Source organism: Ictidomys tridecemlineatus, chromosome 15 (assembly GCF_052094955.1).
Source record: "Ictidomys tridecemlineatus isolate mIctTri1 chromosome 15, mIctTri1.hap1, whole genome shotgun sequence".
Lineage (NCBI taxonomy): Eukaryota > Metazoa > Chordata > Mammalia > Rodentia > Sciuridae > Ictidomys > Ictidomys tridecemlineatus.
In genome coordinates, this window is record NC_135491.1 from 9,755,310 (window position 1) to 9,777,160 (window position 21,851).

The 21,851-nt window shown below is 57.4% G+C and overlaps 1 protein-coding gene and 1 long non-coding RNA gene across 11 annotated transcripts in view; one reads left to right on the forward strand and one right to left on the reverse strand.

Moving 5' to 3' along the window:
* LOC144370762 (uncharacterized) overlaps nucleotides 1-13,196 on the forward strand; it is a 14,503-nt gene extending 1,307 nt beyond the window's left edge. The window contains exon 2 of the long non-coding RNA XR_013430703.1: nucleotides 5,162-13,196. This is a non-coding gene — a long non-coding RNA (uncharacterized LOC144370762). The remainder of the gene's footprint in view (nucleotides 1-5,161) is intronic.
* The window catches only part of Hif3a (hypoxia inducible factor 3 subunit alpha), a 28,086-nt gene continuing 6,951 nt past the window's right edge, over nucleotides 717-21,851 (reverse strand). For 3 of the 10 annotated variants that reach the window (XR_013430700.1, XR_005731603.2, XR_013430702.1), the window contains exons 4-15: nucleotides 20,931-21,015; nucleotides 20,554-20,666; nucleotides 19,968-20,176; nucleotides 18,429-18,535; nucleotides 18,062-18,209; nucleotides 15,420-15,538; nucleotides 14,526-14,716; nucleotides 13,608-13,712; nucleotides 8,278-8,549; nucleotides 7,117-7,228; nucleotides 5,356-5,794; nucleotides 717-3,275 (exon numbers count right to left, since the gene is read on the reverse strand). Coding sequence is in view for 4 of the 10 variants with exons in the window: in XM_040280032.2 (XP_040135966.2) it covers nucleotides 3,178-3,275; nucleotides 5,713-5,794; nucleotides 7,117-7,228; nucleotides 8,278-8,549; nucleotides 13,608-13,712; nucleotides 14,526-14,716; nucleotides 15,420-15,538; nucleotides 18,062-18,209; nucleotides 18,429-18,535; nucleotides 19,968-20,176; nucleotides 20,554-20,666; nucleotides 20,931-21,015 (1,641 nt within the window). In the remaining 6 variants the exon portion in view is untranslated. Of the gene's footprint in view, nucleotides 3,276-5,355; nucleotides 5,795-6,916; nucleotides 7,055-7,116; nucleotides 7,229-8,277; nucleotides 8,550-13,607; nucleotides 13,713-14,525; nucleotides 14,717-15,419; nucleotides 15,539-18,061; nucleotides 18,210-18,428; nucleotides 18,536-19,967; nucleotides 20,177-20,553; nucleotides 20,667-20,930; nucleotides 21,016-21,851 lie in introns of those variants that run through there. The other 7 variants (XM_040280032.2, XM_040280030.2, XM_040280035.2 and 4 more) reach the window with 6 other exon arrangements.

The following is a 21,851-nucleotide window of genomic DNA, read 5'->3' on the forward strand; positions in this document are numbered from 1 at the left end:
CCAGTGGGGCTAGTAATGGTGCCCATCACACAGGATTAGAGGAGGTTTTATAAGATCACATGAGCACAGTATTTGGCTGAGGGACTAAATCAGACTAAGTACTTTTCATGTTTACTCCATTGCAAGGGACAGTGCCTAGTGCTACAATGGGAGCTGGGGGTCTTTCAGAGGATCTAGGAGGACCTTGTCAGGGAAGGCTTCCTGAAGGAGGGGTGCCTTAACCAGGATCTGAGGGGAGGAAGGCATTTGAAGCGCGGGGGTGGGGGGACACAAATACAAGGCTCAAAAGGAGTTTCCTTCCCTTGAAAAGATTCCTACATGGAACACAGGAGAGCGGTATGGGGGTGACAGCAGAGAGACGCGACAGAACAGACACTTCTTCCCACACGGATCTGCAGACACAGTCGCTCTCGAGCGCACACGTGCTCACTGGAGTACAGAGAATCGTGTTACAGACACACATTGGTCCCTGGAACTAGTGTCAAACAGCCCCACGCATGCACACAGCAACACACACACACACACACACACACACACACACTGAATCATCTCCCCCAGAGACTCACCTACACGTAGAAGGAATGACACCACCAGGCACACACATTGAGACCCACGGAGGAGCTCGGGCCCCTTCACACACACTCACAGGATCAGAAAGTGAGGCGGGCACCCAGCCTCCCCCGAAGCCACCCCACAGATGACTCAGTGCACAGAGCTGTGGTGCCCACCAAGGCGAGGTCTTTATGTGATTGCAGGGACATCAGTGGGATCCAGAGTCTCTTCCCTTCCCCTAGCCCAACACAGCTCCCTCCATGGAGGGCTCGGGTCACCCCCTGAGAGGGGAGTCTGACCTGTCAGATCCTTTCCCCTCATAGCACCAGTCTGGACAGGCCACTCCCTGACAGAGAAGTGGGCAGTGCCTTCCAAAGAGGGGGAGAGTGGGGCTGAGTGTGGGGGCTTCCTGTGGAGAGTAGGAGTAGCACCATCGTGAAGGGAGCTGGGGGGACAGGAGGGCACGCAGCTGTGGTGGAGAGCTGAGGAGTGCCGGCCTCCCTCCCCTCCACCCATGCAGACAGGGCTGTGCGCAGGCCTGCGGCTGGGGAAGGCTCTGGTGGCCCCCAGGCGCCTGGGGTGAAGCCAGGGAAGTGCTATCTGGAGGGCTGGGTAGGGAGGGGAGGGCTTCTAGGACAGGGAGACCTCAGGAGGTGAGGCTGAGAGGCCTGAGCGTGAGGTTCATGAGCAGAGGTCCCGGAGGGTGGAGACCTGGGAGGGAAGACTGGAGACAGAGGGTGGTTGGCGCAAGTTCAGGGGCAGCGGTGGGGGTGGGGTCTGGAATGAGAGTCAGGGCTTGTGAGATCTGAGGCCGGAGCAGTCCACGGGGCAAAGCTAGATTCTAGAATCAGATTCTAGAAGCACTTGGAGGCTGAGTTCTAGAAACTGAGTCTGAAATCAGAGGCAGCTGGAAGCTGTAGCCCAGAACCACAAGAATTTATAGAGTGATGAGAGAATTAGCAAATGTCCCCAGACCAAGTTCCAGAACACAGGGATTGTGGAATCCTAAGATCCAGAATCAGGAGGAGGTGGGATTATAAGGGCCAGAACCACAGAAATCTATGAGGCAGAGGCCTATAATCCGATCTTTGAAGGTGAGTTCTAGACCCAGGGTTATGTGGAGCCACCTGATCCAGAGGGGGAGCTGGAAGACATGATGCCGTCTAGAACCCAGGGAACGCAGGGGCCGCAGTCTAGAATGAGAAGACAGGCACAGCTCCGTTCTAGAACCAGAGAGGTCACAGGCAATGATCTGGGATCAGAGGACCCTGACGGTTGCAAGGTCAAGAGGTTGTACAATCTAGAACCAGTGAATGGCGGAGGTCACGAGGTCTAGAACCTGAGAAAACTGGCACACGGTATCTGGCTCTGGACAGCCGGCACCAGATCAAGACACACACTCACTGCACTTCTCTTCGGGGAAAGTGAGTCTTGAGTGTAGAGAGGTGAAGAGGAATGAGCTGTGTCCACGAGGTTAGGAACTGAGATGATTTAGAAATTAGGAGCCTGAGATTTGGAACCCAATGTATTTCAGATCAGGAAAAACTAGATCCAAGGAAGCCTGGACTCATGGGGTCCACAACCCAGGAAGGCTAGGTATGGTGGCTCCCAGTGGCTTAGGAGGCTGAGGCAGGAGGACTGCAAGTTCAAAGCCAGCCTCAGCATCTTAGCAAGGCCCTGTCTCTAAATAAAAAATCAAAAGGGCTGGATGTGGCTCAGTGGTTAAGTGCTCCTGGTTCCATCCCCTGTGCCTGAAACCAAACGAAAAACTAAAAGAGGGAGTTAGGGAATGAGTTCTAGAACCAGCGGTGCTCACGGGCTTGAAGCTGGAGGGAGTCGGAGGTTGTGTGACCCAGAACATTTCTCTGGAGATGGGGAGGCTTAAACACAGGCAGCATTGGGAAGTTGTGAGTTTAGAACGAGAAAGAGCCAAAGGCTGTGAGATCTGGAATCAGGGGTCTGGGGGCTGTTGGGCTCCACCACAGACCATGCTCGAGGGCCAGGGGAGGCCGGAGGCTGCAGCCCAGGGCCAGGGGAGGCCGGAGGCTACACCGTCTGGAAGCAGAAAGTTCCAGGCTCCCCCTGAAGTAGGAAGACGGCGAGTGGGATCGCTGTGCGGCGAGGTGGGGCAGCGGAAGTCCCTGGCAGGGCTTGGGGGCAGCTTGGGAGGTCGAGGTCCCTGGACGCCAGGTCTGACCCAGAGCTTCCCACCCGGCTGAGGCCCGAGGAGCGGGGACAATCTGAGGCCCACATTCCTACGGACCCCGGGCAATTCATAGTGATTAAAAACCATATCATGAAAACACGAAAGTAAAACGATAATAAAGGGAGGACAGAAAGAGACGCGGCTGTGGCCACGCCGCTCCCTGACCCGGCCCTCCCAGCCGGTCCCAGAGTGAGCCTGGGTGCTGCGGGGAGTGAGGTAACCAGGAGTCCTGAGAGGAGAGGGGCCGAGTCCCCCAGAGGTCACTGAGCCAGGCCCCGGGCCCCGGACGGTGCGGGCCAGGGGTGGGGCTGAGGTAGGCCCGAGGCTGGGGGGGCACTCAGGACGGAGGCCCCCTCCTTGCGCTGCTGCAGGCTTGGAGTGTGGCTGAGGTCCCTCCGGGTGGGAGGGGGAGCGGCGGCTCAGCGGATCTGGGCCGAGCCTGCCGCTGCCTGGAAGTGGCTCCTGGGCTGGACGGGATCCTGGCCTGGACAGACAGAGAGCAGCGAGGGGCCCAGGCCTGTGGGGAGACAGAGAGTCAGGGCCAGAGCCCTCAGACCTGCCTCCCTCCCGGGAGTGCAGGGCAGGGGTGAGGCTGCCCTGTTGGGCCTCCAGCAGCAGCAAACCCGCTCTGTGGCTGGGGTGCGGCTCAGTGGTGCAGCTCCGGCCTAGTGAGACCCTGGGTCTGATCCTCAGCACCACAGCACAAACAAGAGACCCCTGATCTTGTCCTAATTTGATTCTAGGTGTTGCTACTTACTTGCTGGGTGACCGGGGGCAGATGACTTCGCCTCTCTGGGCCTCAGTTCTCTCATCTATAAAATGGGCTAATAATAGACACCTTCCCAAGACTGCTGCAGGGTGTCATCGAGTAAAGCCACATAAAGTGCTCTGAGCGATAACCGATGTGAGTGTGTTACCTGGGAAACGGGGCTAGTCATACTGGACTCAAGCATGAGAGCTGCTCGTCCAAAACATATTTACTGAGCACCTACTAGGTGCCAGGCCCATGCCTGGTGGAGGAGCAAAGCTCCCTGCCCGGCTGGGGCTGATGCTCCAGGGCGGTGGCCGTACACACACGACTTAGCACAAAGCTCGGCCCAGAGTGAGTGCTCAGCCACAGCCCAGCCCTGCACACAGAACAGCACGGCAGTAACCAAGACAGCCCTGGCCCTGCCCTCGTGGGCACAGACCCACAGGGAGAAGACGGCCTGTGGCCAAACAAGGACACGTGCCAGTGTGATGAGGGGCGTTCAAGGATGTGAGCTCCTGAGGCCATGCACGGCTTCAAGGAAGGGGTGACATTTACCTGGTCTACAGGTATAGTAACTAGGCAAAGAATGATGGGAAGAGCCTTCCTGGCAGAGGGATCAGGATGTGCAAAGGCCCTGAGGTAGCCTCTGGAGGAAGAGAACTCTAAAGTCATAGTGTCTACAGAGGCCCCATGCAATCCGCCCCTCACCTTTCTCTGCCTCACATCAGCCTGCTTTTCCCCAAATAAGAGAGAGGCGCTCCCACCTGGGACCTTTGCAACTTCTTGTTCCCTTTTCTGGGACATTCTTCCCCCAGAAATCTTCAGGGTTCACTCCTGCAGGTCTCTGCTCAACTCTCTCCTTCTCAGTGAGGCCAGCTCTGATCTAAGCCCCGGCCCACCCACAACGCTCTTTCCCTTGCACGCATATTTCCCCAGTGGTGCTCGTTTTCCTCTCTTACGCTTTTTAAACTTTGAGACAGGGTCTCACTCCGTTGCCAGGCTGGCCTCAGTCTTGCCATCCTCCTGCCCCAGCCTCCCTGGGATTTCAGATGTGCCGCACGCCTCGCTGCACTTCCCTTTGGACTGCATTTACTCCTTCCTTATGGTCTCTCTCTCTCCCACTGGAAACCCAGCACCACGAAGGCTGGGGTTCCACCTGCTTCAGCCGGTGTTTCTCTAGCACCTGGGACAGCGCTGGCACCGCTGTGTGTGCATGAGGGAGAGGTGGTGGCACCCCTGTAACCCCAGGGACTGGGCGGCTGGGGCAGGAGGAGCACAAGTTGGAGGCCAGTCTGGGCAGCTGAGCAAGACCCCATCTCAAAGTAAATAAATACATAAGAGGCTGAGGGTGTGGTTCAGCTGTTGGGGCACCTCTGGGTTCAAATAGAGGGAGGAGAGTGGAATAAAGACCGTGGAAGTGGCAGGGGAGGGACACAGAGCAGGGTGTGGCCTGAGACGAGGCTCTGCCAGGCCCCAAGGGACGGGAGCCAGGGAGCCCGAAGTGGGAAGCTTCCTCTCTTTCTGAAAGGCTCTAGAAGGGTTTTGAGCAGGAGACGGCCAGGGCCACATTGATGCTTTGGAAAGGCCCCTCGGGCTGATGCCTGGAGATGTCAGGTGAAGCTCAGCCTTTTTTTTTTTTAATATTTTTTTAGTTGTCGGTGGACCTCTATTTATTCATATGTGGTGCTGAGAATCAAACCGGGGCCTCACACCTGCTAGGCCAGCCGCTGCCCAGCCCCGCCCCAGCCTGGAGCTGGGCTCTGAAGATGGGAGTGGCTCACTCTTGGAGAGGCGGCCCCCAGCATCTGCACCAAGGCCACCCGGGGGACCCTGGCTGAGCGCTTACTGCGTGGCAGCTCTTGTGTGCAGCTCTGCTGGGACAGTCTCCGGGAGTCCTCAAAACCTGTCCTTCAGGTGAGAACCGTAGCCACGGGCCCCACCTGACAGACGGCAAACCAAAGCTTCCCAGAGGCAGAAACGGTCCCCAACCCGCAGGCCAGGCGTGGCCGGGGACCCGGCTGGGACCCGGCCTGATTCCGACTCCAAGGGGCAAGGCTGCCCCTCAGGGTCTCCTCCCCACCGCGGCCCAGGAGAAGAGGAAGGGGCAGCCTCTGCCATGGAGATCCCCTCCGGCCATGACAGTCCCCGCCACCCATCCCGCAGGAGAGGGACCAGGGCTCTGCACTCCCAGGTCGCCACTCACCCAAGGGCTCGTTCACGTCCAGGAGGCGGCTGCCGGGATCCTGCTGGCTCCCAGGGGCTGCTGCTCCTGTCAGAAGGAAACTCTGAGGGAGAGACAAAGTGGCTACCGTCACCACTGTCACCACCCTCACCACCCCACCCCCATCCATGTCCAAGGGGGCAGGTGGCACCGTGGTAGTTACGGCCACTCCTGGGGTCCAGTGGCCACCTGTCACTGTGTGACTGTGGGCAAGTCACTGTCCCAGACACCTCTGTTTCCCTAGAGCCTCATTTCTCCCTTCTTCCCCTTCTTGCGCCCTGGGAGGCGGCTCTGTGGGCGGCGTCTGCCTTGCTGTGGTTCCTGGGCTCAGCGGCCAGGAGGTGGGGGTGGGAGGGGAACTCCCTAGTTGCTCCCCTGCTGGGTCACTGTGGGTGGGCTGTGCCCTCCGTGGAAGGTTCTAGCTCTATTAAGGCTCCCTATGCTCCCCAGGACCCAGAGGTCACCCCTGTCACCTTGTGGCCAGGGTTAGTGCTGCACCAGCTGGTTCCCTGCACCCTGGCCGTCCCCTGTGAGTTAGTTTCCTGCCTAGATTCCCACGAGGAAAGGTGTCGGACCTCGTGTGTACAAATGGGCATCGTGACGACGACACTCCCAGAGTGGTCACGGGGTTAGGTGAGTTAACCATGCGAGGCACATGGTGAGTCAGCAGCTGCGCATAGTAGGCACTCAATAAATGGAAGCTCTTGATAATATCTTCCACACCCCTCGAGTTCAAAAAGCCCTCTGTAGATCGAGGGGCAAGAGAGCTCTTCTCTGGACACCATGGAAGGTCCTGGAGGGAGGACACCCTGTTTGCTCTTGTGCAGTGTGGACAGCAGGGTGAGGCTGGAGGCAAGGAGACTGGAGGGGAGGCTGCTTGGTTTAGTTGGGTTGGGCATGCATCAGCGACCGCCCACAGTCATCTGGGGGCCTGATCTCACTGAGTCCCCATGACAGTCCTGTGAAATGTAATCAGTGCCATTGTCCAAAGGAGGAAACTGAGGGTCAGGGTGGTAACACGACCTGCCAAGTTCTTGGGCAGATCTGGGGCCTGGAGCCAGTCTGGCTCTAGGGTGTATACGTTCAGCCCCACACTGGGAATCCAAGGCCCGGCCCGTTCCTGTCGTGGGAGGGTCCCCTGCTGGTGCTGGCCACCCGCACCTCTCCCCTCACCCTGCTCACGTTTCTTCGTGGCACTAATCATGGATTGGCAACGCCTTCTCATACCCATGAGCAGAACTAGAAGATCAAGGTCCTGGTTCAGCGGGACCGTTGATCTGGAGTTGGACCTTCAGCCGGCCCCTGGCCCTCTCTGGTTGCCCATCTATAAAACAGGAGGTTTGAGCCTGCTGGCTCCGGGGCGGACCCCACCAGCCCCAAACATACCAGGCTGAGGGGAGGCAGCAGGAAGCTCTCGGCCTCTAGGCTGGGGGGCCGCTTGGGGGGTCTCACTCCCAGCAGCTCCACCCCCTCGTCCACTGGGCTGTGGGCCAGGGCCCTGGGGAACGACAGGCAAGACTCAGAACCCAACAGACCCGCGGCAGGGGCTACACCCTGCCCCCAACTCACGCCACGCACCGACCGGCCCAGCGACCTATCAGCTGCCACCCAGCCAACTCCTCGCCATCGCCCCCGCCCACATCCACCCACCCACTGTCCATCTGTCCACCGACCCACATGCTCATCAGTTCCCCCCTTCCTTCATTTAATACGTCTTTATTAGGCACCTCCCAAGCTGGGAGCCTTGGGCAACATGGAGATGTAGCCATAAAAGTCTCACAAGGATAGAGAAGGGACCTCTCTGGAGACCAAACAGGCAACAGCCGCTCTTGGACAGCGGACTAGTAATCTAAGGTCGTTGGAGGGGGACCCGGCGACATTTTGTGTGGGTGTACATTTTCTAAGAAGGGAGTCTACAGCTTTCAACAGGTTCTGGGTGAGGATGCGGTTCAGCGGTGAGGCCCTGGGTTCCCCCCAGCACCACACACGCACACACACACACACACACACGTCACTTCTCCAGCTCCCACGGGTGTTGGGAGACAGTTCTAGGCACTGCTGGCTGCCGCAGCAGCGCCTCCCGCCCCGCGGATGAACCCGGTGGTGCTTCACCATGAGCTCCGCGACCCCAGGCCTTTTGAGACAGGGTCCCACTAAGTGGCTTAGGGCCTTGAGAATTTGCTGAGGCTGGCCTCCAACTTGAGATCCCCCTGCCTCAGTCTCCCAAGCTGCTGGGATCACAGGTGTGCACCACCAGTTACTGTGAGAGAAACTGTCACTGAGTCAGATAATGTTCCGAAGGAGTAACCCTGGCTGAGGTGGGGTGGGGGTTGGCAGTGAGCGTCGCAGAGGATGCTCCAGGGTGACAGCTTAGGAAAAGGCAGAGAGTTTGGAACAAACTTCGCTTGTGCTGGGGACAGTGAAGCCCTGCCCGGGGAAGTGCTGGGGCAGGGGGATGACTGTTGTGGGAAAGGCTGAAGGAGGGGGCAGGGCAAGGCAGGGACGGGGACGTCCACCTTCACTCCCGCCTCCTTGACTCTGGCTCACCTCTTCCGAGCCCCGGCCGTGGGGCCGGATGCTGAGGGGTCCCCTCTGGAGGGGCTGGAGCAGTTCAGACGGGGGTCACTCCCCCAGCGGGGCAGCAGGGAGGACTCGGGGGTCAGGGGCGACAGGCCGTGGAAGCTCCGCGCGCGGGGCCGGCGCACAGCCCCTCGGGGTCTGTGGTAGGCGCTGGGAGGCTGCTGGCTGGCGCTGAGCTGGAAGTCGTCATCCATGGAGATGTACGGGGCCAGCATCTCCAAGTCCAGAGCATCAGCGTCCTGCAGGGGACGGGCAGGGGTAGGGAGTTAGGAGCTCAAGCCTTGGACTTTGGAGGACCTGGGATGGAGTCCTAGCTCCACCACCTCCAAGGTGCATGGCCGAGGTCAGGAGTCGGAGATTCAGATTCTGCCTCTGTGAAGCGGGTATAAGGACTAAGTGGTGGTCAGGCACAAGATGGCCCTCCAAGATCCTCCTCTCTGGGGATTCCCACCCTAGCTGGTGCCCAGTGACTGGGGCTGACCTGGTCACAACAGGAGACGGTCTTCTGTGACTTCCACACTGGGTTACAAAAGGCATGGTGCTGTCCATCTCTCCCCCATCACTTCCCGACCAGCTCCATGGAGACCCCCAACCCACCCAAGGAACTAAGACCTTTGCCCACAGCCCAGCGAGTGACCTGGGAAGTGAGTCCTGTAGGCCTTGCCAAGTTTTCCAAGAGACCCCGAGCAGAAGCCACCAGCTAAATGGCTCCCAGACCCGAGACCCTCGGGAATGAGGTGAATTTACAAATACTCAGTGTTTGAACCTCTACGTTTGGGGTAATTGATGATCCAGAAATAGATACGAGGTTTTGATACGAGAGTGGGGTGCTGCCATTAACCCAAATCTAAACTATAGGCGTGGCTTTGGAACGGGGCAGGGGTCAGCGGGACTGTGGAGCAAGTTGGGAAGTCTGTCGCTGCCGTGTTGACTACTCTCAGACCTGGGACGTCCCCCAGAGTCCATGCGTTGACAGCAGGGCACCTCATGTGGCAGGTCAGGGGAGGGATTTTCAGGCACTGACCGGCTCTAGGGGCTCTGACCTCCCCAGTGGATTAATCCACCGAGAACGGATTCACTCATAATGGATCGTCAGTAGCTGAGTTCAAAGTAGCTGAATGGAGCTGCGGAGACCTGGCTGCAGGGGCAGGTCGCTGGGGCGTGCCTGGGGGGTGACCTGTCCCAGGGCCCCCGCTCCCTCTCCCTCTCTCTCCCGCTTCCCAGCTGCCATGGGCTGGCTGTCCTCCGCCAGGTCCTTCCACCTCTTGTCTCTGCAGCAGCATCAGCTGACCTGGACGAAGACCTTTAAACTGCGAGTCAAACCCTCCTCTAAGTTGCACTTGTCAGATGTTTTGGCCACGAAAAACCTAACACAGCTTTGAAAGCATCTGTCACAGTCTGAACCCTGCGGCTGCGGCTGCGGGCTGAGGAGGAAGGGAGGCGAGGGGACAGGAAGCGGAGGAGAGAGCAACACGGAAGGGAGGAAATGGAACTGGTGAGCTGGGGACCAGCCGAGGGGCTGCAGCCAGTGTCGGGGGCCACCTAGTGCTTCCCATCCCTCCCGGTAAAAGGCAGGAGGAGACGGAGAAGCTAGAGGAGGAAACGTCACCATGAAGGAACTGGGATTCTCAAATGCGAATCTGAAAATCGGGTATGAATGTGGGCATTCTCCTCCTCTCTGTGCGCTGAAGAATTAACTTTGGGCTGGGCTTGGGGCTCGGTGGTGGAGCACTTGCCTAGCATGCGTGCGGCCCCGGGTTCCATCCCCAGCACTGCATAAAAATGAAAAAATAGAATTAACTTTCTCCCAACTGAAGTCTTGTCTGGGGGATCAGAAAACCCCTAGAACCTCAAGGGGTAGCTGAGTCTGCTCTTCGCCATCGGCCCTTGGAGTGTGCCTGATGGTTCTACAGATAGGTGACTCGTGAGAGTCTGTGCTGATGAGATGACCCTGATGGACAGGGCACTGGCCCTGATAGAAAGACCAACATGTCACTCGAGGGTTGGGGCTTTGGGCCACACGGAATCAGCCTGACCCCCAGGGAAGGCAGGGGCAGCCCTGGAAACTCCATTCAATCATGGGGGCGATGACTCGGTCAGTCCAGCCTAGCCACGCCTGTTAAAACCCCTGGACAGTGAAGCCCGGGTGAGCTTTCTGGGCCAGCAAGACTCCACATGCACGTTGCCAGGAGGGTAACGTGACCCTAAGGGCAAGAAAAATTCCCACTGGAGACCCCTCCAGCCCAAATGCCACCTCCAGCATCTCTTCCTTTGCTTCTGATTTGTATTCTTTCGCTATCATAACTACAGTTGTTGCTAGGTGTGGTGGCGCACGCCTGTAATCCAGCAGCTCAGGAGGCTGAGGCAGGAGGATCTCAAGTTCAAGGCCAGCCTCAGCAATTTAGCGAGGCCCTAAGTAACTCAGTGAGACCCTGTCTCAAAATTAAAACTGATTTTCAATCCCTGGCACCAAAACAACGGCGACAAACAACAAGAACACCCCCAAACCCCACAGTTGTGAGCACAGGCCTGTGCTACATAATGATGTCCTGGTCAACGATGGCCTGCATATGGACTCGACTCCATAAGGTCATAGTGGAGTTGAAAGTTCCTCCCACCTCGTGACCCTATAGCTGTTGTAAGGTCATAGTGCTTTGAGTGGCCAGGTCTGTGGTGACGCTGGTAGAAACAAAGCCACCGAGTTCCTGGTCACACAGAAGCTGAGCACACACGGTGGTGTCCAGTATGAGGTACTGGATGGTGATGACCGACACCTGTGCTGCTGGCCTACGTCTTCAGCCTGCTGGGCCTTTAGGGTTATTTTAGAGCACGTTCCTTGGACGTCTGAGAAGAGTTGGCTGAGCCAGGGGCAGTGCCCACCCAGAGTCCCAGCCACTCAGAGGCTGAAGCAGGATGATCGCGTGGGCCAGGAATTAGAGGTCAGCCTAGGCCACAAAGCAAAACCTCCCCTAAGTAAACAGGCAGATCCGTAAATAAAGCTTGCTGTGTGACAGTACAGTCCAGTGAGCCACGTTACACCCGCAGCAGCCTCACACACACCGCAGTTCACAGAGTGTGTCGATCACCTCCTCTTGGGCTTGATTTAATCTCTGCTGCCCGTTCTTCATGGCCCTAGAAGCCCGAGGCCATGTGTGGAGAGTACACTTTGGAGCTTAGGTGTGTGGCTGGCTGCACCACAAGATGACATGGCCTAAGGCTGCGTTCCTCAGAGTCTCCCTGTCATGAAGTGACACAGGATTGTCAAGTACCTTCCTGAACACTAGGATGGGGAGCCTGCCGGTCAGAAGTGAGAGTGGCCCTGGGGACCCCTAAACTTGCAACTGCTGTCAGAAGTCCTGGGGAGAGCTGGGCGTGGTGGCACACGCCTGTAATCCCAGTGACTCGAGAGGCTGAGGCAGGAGGATCACAAGTTGGAGGCCAGCCTCAGCCTCAGCAACTTAGTGAGACCCTGTCTCAAAATAAAAAACAGAAAGGGGCTGGAAGTACAGCTGCTCGGTGAGAGAGCACCCTGGGTTCAGCGCCCGTGGTGGAGTTGCTGGGGTGAAGAAAGAAACACGGATGGTACTAAATGAAAAGAGCCCTTTGGATCACCAAAGTTCTTCCTTTTTCTTTTTGTCTAAAAATCTGAATTGGCTTCATTTTCAATTCTTGAATTTGGCAACCCTTCATTCCATAAAATAGAGCAAGTATTTCTGGACCATCCAAATTCTAGACAGAGAAAGCAGGGTGAAAAGCTCCTGAGGGGGCTGGGGATAGCTCGGTTGGTAGAGCGCTTGCCTGGGCCCGATCCAAAAAAAAAGCTTCTGAGTTGTGAATCCGTGTCACTTTTTTTTTTTTTTTTTTGATGGGGGATTGAACCAATCCAAAAAAAAAAAAAACCCCACGCCGTAGGGGGATTGCTTAGCCACTGCGCCACATCCCAGCCCTTTTTTTATTTTGTTTTGAGACAGGGTCTCGCTCAGTGGCCCAGGCTGGCCTTGAACTTGCCTCAACCACCGGAGTTGCTGGAATTACAGGTGTGTGCCCCTGCACCTGGCTACACGTTACCTTTTATGAGAAAGGGGCAGTGACTTGGGGTGCGGGACCAGTAGCTCAGAGGGTGGCATCTAGAGCCATGGAGAAAACCCCTGGGAATCAATAGGGGACAGGAGTCCCCATGCAGGACTCCCGAGATCCGCCAGATCAATTACAAACCACTATGAACTCGGACCCTGAATCCTGCCTCTCTCCCCCGTTTTTGAATAGGAGTGCGGGTGGCAGTTCTGTGCCTGTCCCACCTCCACATGCCCCGTGTGCAGTGACGGGGGACTTGTCTCCAGCTCACAGGCCAACAGGGGCTGACCCGAGGAGCTCCGGGTTCTGGCACAATGGGAAGGGACTTGGGAGGGGGTGAGCGAGGCCCGAGTCATCGGGGTCCCCAGTGGTGCACACTCTGCCTGCCACACTGTAGGGGGCGGGTTCTGCATGACCAAGATGACAGAGCAGGAGTGCTGTGCGTCAGACCTGAGAACAGGTCATGAGAGACACCGCCTTCTGTTTTGGCCTCTCCTCCTGTCTCCCTGTCTCCCTTTCTGTCTGTCTGTCTCCTGGTTGGATTGTGTGCCTTGAGCCAGCTGCCATGTCCTGAGGACAGTTCTGCAGCCCCGCGTAGTGACAAACTGAGGCCTCCACCAAAGCCAGGGAGGTGCTGGGCCCGTCTGCACCATGCACACGAACCTGGGGACAAATCCTCGCGCCCCAGGTAGCGCTGCCTAAGAGCCCGACTTCGGCCTCTTGGGAGACCTAAGTCACCCAGCCAAGCGTCTCCCGAGGTCCTGGTTCTCAGAAACCGCGAGACGTAATAAATGATGATTGTTTTATGGTGATGAGTTTTGGGTCATTTGTTATATAGCAATAGGTGGCTGGTGCACCATGTCCCCCAGTCACCTGAGGGACCTGTTCAATCAAGCAGCCCTTCAAATGTCATCTGTCCATTGTCACCCAGTCAATGACAGTGGTCCATCTATGTAGCTATCCACCCAAACCTCCATCTGTCCATCCTTCCAAATACCTGACGAAACACTACCCATCTAGCATCACCCACCTAATGGATACAGTGATCCGTCTGTCCATCTGTCCATCCATCCATCCAGATATCTGCCTAAACTTCATGCATCCATCTCTGTCATCCACCTGACGAACACCACGGTCCATCTGTCCATCCACTCGTCCCTAAATCCAGAAATGTCAGTCCCCAGAGCACAGAGGAGAAGAGCTCCTGCCACGCCCGCCCTCACCTGAGCTGCGCCCAGCTCCGTCTCCGCTGCCCCGAGGATTCTCCCGCTGGGGAAGAGCCCGCGCGCGTTCTCCACGCCCACAGGTGGTTCACCTGGGAGATCAGCCTGCGGGGGACAGAGCAGGGACTTGAGGAAGTCTGGGGGTCAGGGTAGCAGTGGGGGTCAAGTGTGAGATGGCGGGGCCCCAAGGGGGTCAGGTAACAAACGTAAGTGAGTCCATCCTGGTGTGGGAACGCAGAGTGCCTGGGCGCACAGGGATGGCCAGGCAGACAGGGAGGGCCAGGAAGGCCGAGGCCAACACCCCCAGGCCTGCAGCTCCAGGGGCCTGGAGTCCCAGCGCCTCGTCCTGGTTGCCATCCGTGTGTCTCCAGTGGCCGCCGGGCAGGGCCCTCAGCAGATAATCTCGACCCGCTGGGATCCAGGCCGGGCTGTGTGCAGGCCAGTGAAGGGGGCAGCCGCCAGGGTCTATCGCGCACCTGGGAGGTCGCCGGCCCCTCCAGGTGCTTCCCAGGAACACTCTCACCTAACCCACAGTGACCACAGCGTGGCCCCTGTTCTGGTCCCCGTCATGCAGGAGAAGAACCCGAGGCTGCAGGAGCTCACTGGCCCCGGGGACACAGCGCGTAAGGAGCAGGTTCTGGATTTGAACCCGGGACTCTGCAAGTCAAGCTCTTAGACATTCTCGACTCTTCAGGGCGACACTCAGAGCGCCGGGTGCTTGGCCACGGGACCATTGCTTGTGCCAGTTCAGACACGCTAGGGTTCCCAGCCCGGCCGAGGGCCGATTCCCGAACTTGAAGAGCCTGGGGTCCAGGTCTCAGAGGAAGCCCAGCCCACCCCATCCCCCCCTCCACGACTGACGGAGAAACGGAGGCCAGGGCGCAGCAAGGTCAGGCCAGAGGCGAGGGGGCTGCTTACCGGAAGAGGGCTCTGGGGACGCCGCGCAGCCTGCGGGGTGCTGGGGGTGGCAGCTCCCGAAGCTCCATCGAGGATGGGCGCCAGGAGGCAGCGGAGGTCAGGGCTACAGAAACGGCGGGGGTCAGCGGCCAGGGTGGCCTCGCTCAGGGAAGGGGGGTGCAGGAAGGCCAGGATGCGGGGGCCGGGGGCATCTGCAGGACGGGGAGGACATGGGTGATCATCTAGAGGGCCAGAGCTCCCCAAGCCCAGCCCAGGGGACACAACCAATCAGGATGGCACGGTCCTTAGCGATGGGAGAAGGGCCTGCAGGACCCCTGGGGGACCCCTGCGGGGCCAGGGGTTTAGTTCCCTGATGGTGGAGGGGCCCGGGAGGCTCTAGACAAATGGCTAGTGATTGAGATGGGCCCAAGTCCCTGGGGATCAAGTTGGCCATCACTGAGAAGAGGAAAGGACACGAGCAATCCACCCACGTCCAGAGCATGGACATGGAGGGAAGCCCATCCAGGATGAGGGGCCAGGAGAAGGAAGAGGGAGGAAGGGGCCAGACTTGGGGGACCCAGGTTACTGGAAGCCACAGAGTAGTGAGGTGTGGGCAATGGGGAGCCATAGCAGGAGACAGAGGAGGGGGGGCGACAGAGACTGAGACCATCAGATATAGAAAAGGGAGGATAAGAGAGAGAAGAGCATTCTGGGAAGGAAAACTGCAGGTGCAAAGGCCCTGAGGCAAAAAAGGGTGTAGCAACGTCTAAGAGCTCTGAGGAAGCCGGTGTGTTCTGGAGGGTGAGTGGAAGGACAGGAGGGCAGGAGGCAGGTCCCACAGGGCCGGGAGAGCCAAGTTAAGGTCCATGTGCTTTCTTCCAAGGGTCCTGGGGACACAACAGCTCTGCTCCATACCAAGCCTGTGCCCAGGATTAGGGGCATCCTTCTGAGAGAGGGCACCCCCCTGCAGGGCTCTGCGAGAGTGTTGCTCCGTCTGCTCCAGGGACAGCACCACACCCGTCTCTTCCACTCGGCTGGGCACAAAGCAGACAGGGGAGTGGTGATCAGAGCGGTTCTCGGCCAGGCCCAGGCAGGCTTCAGAGATGGGCGCCCTGTGTAGGAGGCAGCTGCACCCGGGGGCCGGAGAGTGTCTCCCAGAAAGAAATTCCCCGTGATTATTTGTTTCTTATCAGGATTTGGTTTTTGTTGACTGCTTTTTATAACACAGGCCAAGTAGCCCTGATTCAAAAACCCAAGATCCTAAACCTAATGAGTGGAAAGTTCTACACCATGAAACTTGGTGTCACGCCCCAAACTACTTGAAATAAAGTGACCTTCAGGCCAGGTGCATAGCTACACGTGAAACACAAAGGGTCTTGTGTTTAGATTTGGTCCCGTTTCCGAGATACCCCATTAGGTGCATGTGCAGATACTCCAAGGTCCACAAAGCCCAACACACAACCCCCTTCTGGTCTCAAGCCTGTTGGATAAGGGACACTCAACCTGTGATGGCATTTAAAAGAAAGTTAAATTTGTCACTTCCCAAGCTCCCTCTGTGGCAGGAAAGAGAAAAAGCAGCTGGCATCTAGCGCAGGCCGAGTGGGTGGAGAGAAGCAGCCAGGAGCTGGGGTGGGGGACAGGGGACAGAGGGGGAGGTGCAGGGACAGCGGGAGCCCGGGCCCAGGGCGCCAGCGAGAGGCCTGAGCTAAGCAGTCTCCTTACAGATGTGCACTCATGAGCATCCTCTCCTACACGTATCCATGAAAAGCATATTTTTAACATCTTCTTCCTTACATTACCAAATATGAAGAACTCTCAGGGCCTGGTTTTTATGAATAAGCGCTTGTTTAGGGAGCTTCTATTCATAGACACTTTTCATACTCCAGGGGACAGGTTTATAAATACATCCTTCTGATGTCCCCCGCACCGCCCGTCCCACCGTCTCTGGCTACGGAGACGATCCAGATGCTCGCTGGGCGATCCGGGGGGACAGTGGGTGTGGGGCTGGGGACCGCCCCTCATTTGCATCTCATCAGCATAAGCCAGGCAGGTGGGCTCTGACCCCCTCTCTATCCTCTCGAAAACCCGTCCTGGGTTGGAGACATCTCAATGTGGCCTGGACCAGAACCACACTTACCCCTTGAAACACACAGAGGACACAACCACACAAGTACATACACACGTCCCAAGAGCACCCAGCGACACACACACACGCACACACACACACACACATGCACACACGCACACACACACAATATCATATGTTCTTAAAGTTAAGTTTACCTGCCAGAAAACTCCAAGTGACATATATGGCTCAAACCACATTTTGATAGGGGTAAGTACCAAACAGAGAAAGAGGTTTGCAATTTTTAAAAGCTCAGTCAAGGGTGCCTGGCTGAAAACACAAGGGGGGAATTACAAATAGTTCTAAGTGAATGGGGCAAATTATAATATCAGGAGAGAAAATGGGGAGACCTGACCTTGTGTGGTCTCTCAGGAAGTGATGTCTGATTTTAAACTGAAAGGGTGAGTAGGCATGACTCAGGAGAAAGGGGAAGACCGAGAGAGGAGGAGACTGCATGTGCAAAGGCCCTGAGGTTTGGCTGGTGAATGAGAAGGGGAGAGAGGCAGGAGTCCCATAGGGCCTTGGACTTTCTCTTAAGGATACTGGGGAGCTGCAAAAGGGTGCTCTCAGTGCAGGCATGTGGGATGCAAACTACTTGAATTTCAGATACCTCCCAGATCTAGGAAAACCCCTAAGGTTTTGGAAACTGAAGCCACGTCCTGGAAGATAACCTTCAGGGAAAAGCTGTAATTGGGTACATCCATCTTTTTGAGCATGTGGTACTGAGGATAGAGTCCAGAGCCTTGGGAGTGCTCTGCCACTGGCCACACCTCTGACTCTGTCTTGTGATCATACGCTGTCCTTGACACCTCTGTATTTCTCAATGGTGACAAACCTCTAAGGTGTGTGACCCATTAGGAACAACTAAAATTAAAAACAAACCAAGCCAGGCGCAGTGGCCCACGCCTGTAATCCCAGCAGCTCTGGAGGCTGAGGCAGGAGGATCGCGAGTTCAAAGCCAGCCTCAGCAACTCAGGGAGACCCTGACTCTAAAAGAAATACAAAACAGGGCTGGGGTGTGGCTCAGTGGGTGACAGGCCCCGGGTTCCATCCCCAGGGCCCAAAAGGAAACAAAACCCTCTAGGATCAGAGGACAGAAGAGCGGTTGCCAAGCCCTGAAGGCATTCTGGGGATGAGATGTGGAGGCAGCGTGTGCATCTGTCAAAATGCACAGAACCGTGTGTCAAAGTGCCAACGTGCTCTGAGTGGGAACTTTAAATTTTAAAAAGACCCTGTGTCTTGGCTGCACTTATGAATTTAACTTAGAGTTCCTTTCCACTTACACGATCAAGACGCACACGCGTGTGCACGTACAGCCACGTGCATGGACATATGCCCAGGGTCTCACGTACACTGACGTGCAACACGCACACACACCCGTCCACGCACACGGACAAGACCCATGTGCACAGCCTCCGCCTGGCCCGCTCACCTGATCAGGAAGTGGACGCAGACGATGCTCTCTGACTGGGGGCCCCGGCCCCCTGACACCACCGTGGCCTGGGTCTGGGTCCACAGGTAGCCACCGCTCCGGGCCAGGAAGCGATACTGCCCCGTTACTGCCTGGCCCTTGCTCAGCACTGGGGACAGGGTGGAGGGAGGTCAGGGCCACAGAAGGGGACAGGAGGCTCTGGGGTCTGGGGTGGGATGTGTGCGGGGCCTGGAGGGTAGGGTGGCCTGGGGCTTGGGGAGCAGGAATTGGGTGGGTGGGGAGGGCTCCCTGGGGTGTGGGGAGCTGGGGACGGCATTGATGGGGGCCACGTGGCAGCTGGCTCCAGGCGGGGACTCGGGTCACATACAGGTGTGGATGCTCCTGCTGACGGCGTCGGAATCCAGGGCGTGGATGTACTCGTAGGCGGAACAGCCGATCAGGTCCTCGGGGCTATAGCCAGCGACCTCTGCGATCCTGGGGTGCAGTGGAGGGTCAGGGCTCAGGGCTGGGGCAGGGGGGGTGGGAGGAAGAGATGGGGACACAGGAACAAAACCAGCAAGGTGAGGGACAGGGTTGGAACAGGAAGGCAGAGAGAAGGGAACAGGAAAAGCGAGTGTAGGAGGGTGGAGTGTAGATAACAGCCCGCCACGTCTCCCCGTTCCAGCCTCAGAACCTGTGAGCATGGGGCCCTGCACGGCCAAGGGCGATTCAGACGGGATGAAGGTGAGGAGCGAGGGCGGGCAGGACCCCGGGGGGTTCTTGGTAGAAGGGGGCAGGCAGTTTGGTGATGAATGGGGACTGAATGGGATCAGGGGCCAGGAGCCAGGGGACACAGGTGGCCTCAAGCAGCTGGGGAAGCAGGGCAACAGGTTCTTCCCTAGGCCTCAGCAGGAACCAGCCCTAATGTTGGACTTGTCAGACTCAGTTCAAATTCCCCATCTCCAGAACAGAGGGACAGGGAATTGATGTTATTTTGAGCCATTGAGTTTGTGGCCAGCAGCCATAAAAACCCAACACGAGCCAGGTGTGGTGGTGCACACCTGGGAGGAGGCTGAGAAAGGAGGATGGCCAAGTCAGAGGCCAGGTTCAGCAACAGCAAGAACCCATCTCAACATAAAAATAGAAGGGGCTAGGGACGTGGCTCCGTGGTAAAGTGCCCCTGGGTTCCATCCCCGGCATCAAAAGCAAATCAAAACACCTGATGTAAGTGGAAAGAGAGAGTAAAAAAAAAAAAAAAACAAAGGGAGGAAAAAAAGTGAAACAGGAGGAAGAGAAGAAAGAAATTGCAAAGAAAAAAGAGAAGGAATAAAAAGAAATAATGATGATGATAATGAAAAATGAGACTCTCGTGTTCTACGCTGAGCAATGCACTTGAGTGCTCAGGGTAACTCCACAAGGTAGGCACCATTATTCTCCCACAGAACAGTTGGGGGAACTGTGCACAGAGAGGTGAAGACATTTGGCCAAGGACACACAGTCAGGTGGAAACTCAAGCAAATCTGAGCCCAAAGTCAATGTTCCTGAGCATGACTCCACAGTGAGGGAAAGATGGAAAATGGAGGAAGGATGGGAAAGAAGGACAGAGGAGAGAGAGGAAGAAAGAGAGGGAGAAAGAAAGGTCAGAAAAAGAAGAATCATGAGAGTTTATCCAGTGCGTCCTGCTGTGGGGGTGGGGGGCACGGTGCTAACTGCTCCACATAAACTGACTCACTTAAGAGAAGCAACAGAGGGACAGAGGGGACACGGTAAGAAAAGACGCGGAGAGAAATGGAATGAAAGGTCAAAGGCCCACAGAGATTCAGACGGGCAGACACTCAGGACCGACGGACGCACAGGGAACTGCAAACAGAACCAGAGCGTGGGGCGGGCGGGGGCGTGAATCTGGCAGAAGCGGGGCACTGCCCACCTCTCGTCGCAGTAGGTGAACTTCATGTCCAGGCTGTGGCGACTGAGGAAGGCCCCCCGGCCCAGCGGGGGCTCCAGGCTGCCTGGGTGGGGGATGGCTTCACAGATGAGCACCAGGCACTGCAGCGGGGGCTCGGCGCTGGGGCTCCCGGCGGGGGACGGCTGTGCGGGGGGCTTGTAGACCCTCATATGTCCGGAGCAGTGCAGCACCTGGGCCGGGAGAGGGGGCGGTGGGTCCCGTGTGGGTCCCAGGTGACCCACGGGGCGGGGAGGCAAGTCTCCGCAGGCCCCACAGGGAACAGCAGAACCCCTGACTTCAGAGTGTCACCTCAGAGAGCTCCGAGGACCCAGGTTCCAGCCCCACACGGACTCTGAAGCTCAAGTCCATAGAGATCCAGCCTGAGAGAGGTGACAAGGACCCTAGATTCCCCACCCCACGGACACCCAATTCCTAAATGCCCTGGAGTCCCCCTAGGCCCAGCTTCAATGAGCCCTGCAAAATCCTGGCCTCGGGGACAGCGGACGCCCAACCTCCCCAGACCTCCGGGGGCCCAGGCCCCGCCCCCGCAGGCCCAGGCCCCGCCCACCTTCCAGGTGGCTGCCTTGAGGTTGAGGGTGCGCCCTCTGCTGGTGAGGGTGCTCTTCATGCGCAAGGAGAAGCGCCGCTCCGTGGGGGGCTCGGGCTTCTTCTTGGACAGGCCTGGGGAGGCAAGGGGATGGCGGGCAGGTCACCTGCAGCTGCAGCGGGCCCAGCGTCCTCCAGCACCTTGGCTGCTAAAGGCGCCCCATCCCTGACGCGCAGAGTGATCGTCCACGGGAAGGGTGTGTCCCTCAGTGCCAGGCAGGGGCCATTTCTCCTCTTCATTTATGCCAATCCAGTGCACCACAGGAAGAGGGGGTGCGCCGGGGTGGGGTGGGGTGAGCCTCAGCTTGCTCTCCTGTAGAGTGGGGCAGGGGCACTCACTTGGGCTAGGGGTCAGGGCATCCTGGAGCTCCTCTTGGTCGCAGGGATGGATGAAATCAAAAACACTGTGCCCGATGAGCTCCAGCTGCCAGAGAGGGCAGAGCAGAGGTCGGAGGAAGGGCCGCCTAAGGGGGCCCCTGGCCCTTTGCCTCTTCTCTCCCTCAGCCCTGCCCCAGGTCCAGCCTGGGGTGCTCCTCGGTCTCTCATTCATTATCATTTATTCGGCACCCACTGCTTGCCAGGCCCTCCAAATGGGGGTGACCCCACACACAGAGCCCTGCCTTGCAGAGCCTACCAGCTAGTCTGGGGAGACTTACAATAAAGAAATCAAGTAAAACAACATTTATCAACAATATGATAAGCACCAGGAAGGCAATCAAGGCTGGGGAAAGTGACGAAATGATGGGAGGCTGTTTTTTTAGAAAGAGTGCCCCCTTGAGAGTTTCTTTGACATGAAAAAAAAATTGTTGAACAAATCAAGTGAGGTGGTCTTGTGGCATGGGGTGAGTGTATTCTAAAAAGGAAAGCAGCACAAGCAAAGGCCCTGAGGTGAACCATGCCTGCTAGGCAGGAGACCCAGCTGCTGGCTTCAGTCTAGGAAATGAGCCTAGTGCTGGGAGAGGGGACAGATGGACCCACAGAGGCTCCCAACCTGGTGGTGGCAGAATGACATCTCACTCCTCTGACACTACCTCTTGGAAATTGGAAGCATGACTCTGCCCCTCCCTAGCTTGGGGACCTTGGGACATTCGCCTCTCTTGAGTCCAAGAGTTCACACCAACAGAGGAAGTGGTACCCGGAGTTGGGTGGGGAGGCAGGGGAAAGGAACAGAGGGCGACTGTGGAGTCCATGTATGTGAAATAGAAAAAATAACAGGAATCCCCACATGGGGCTTGCTGTGGACACTGTTAACCAGCTCTG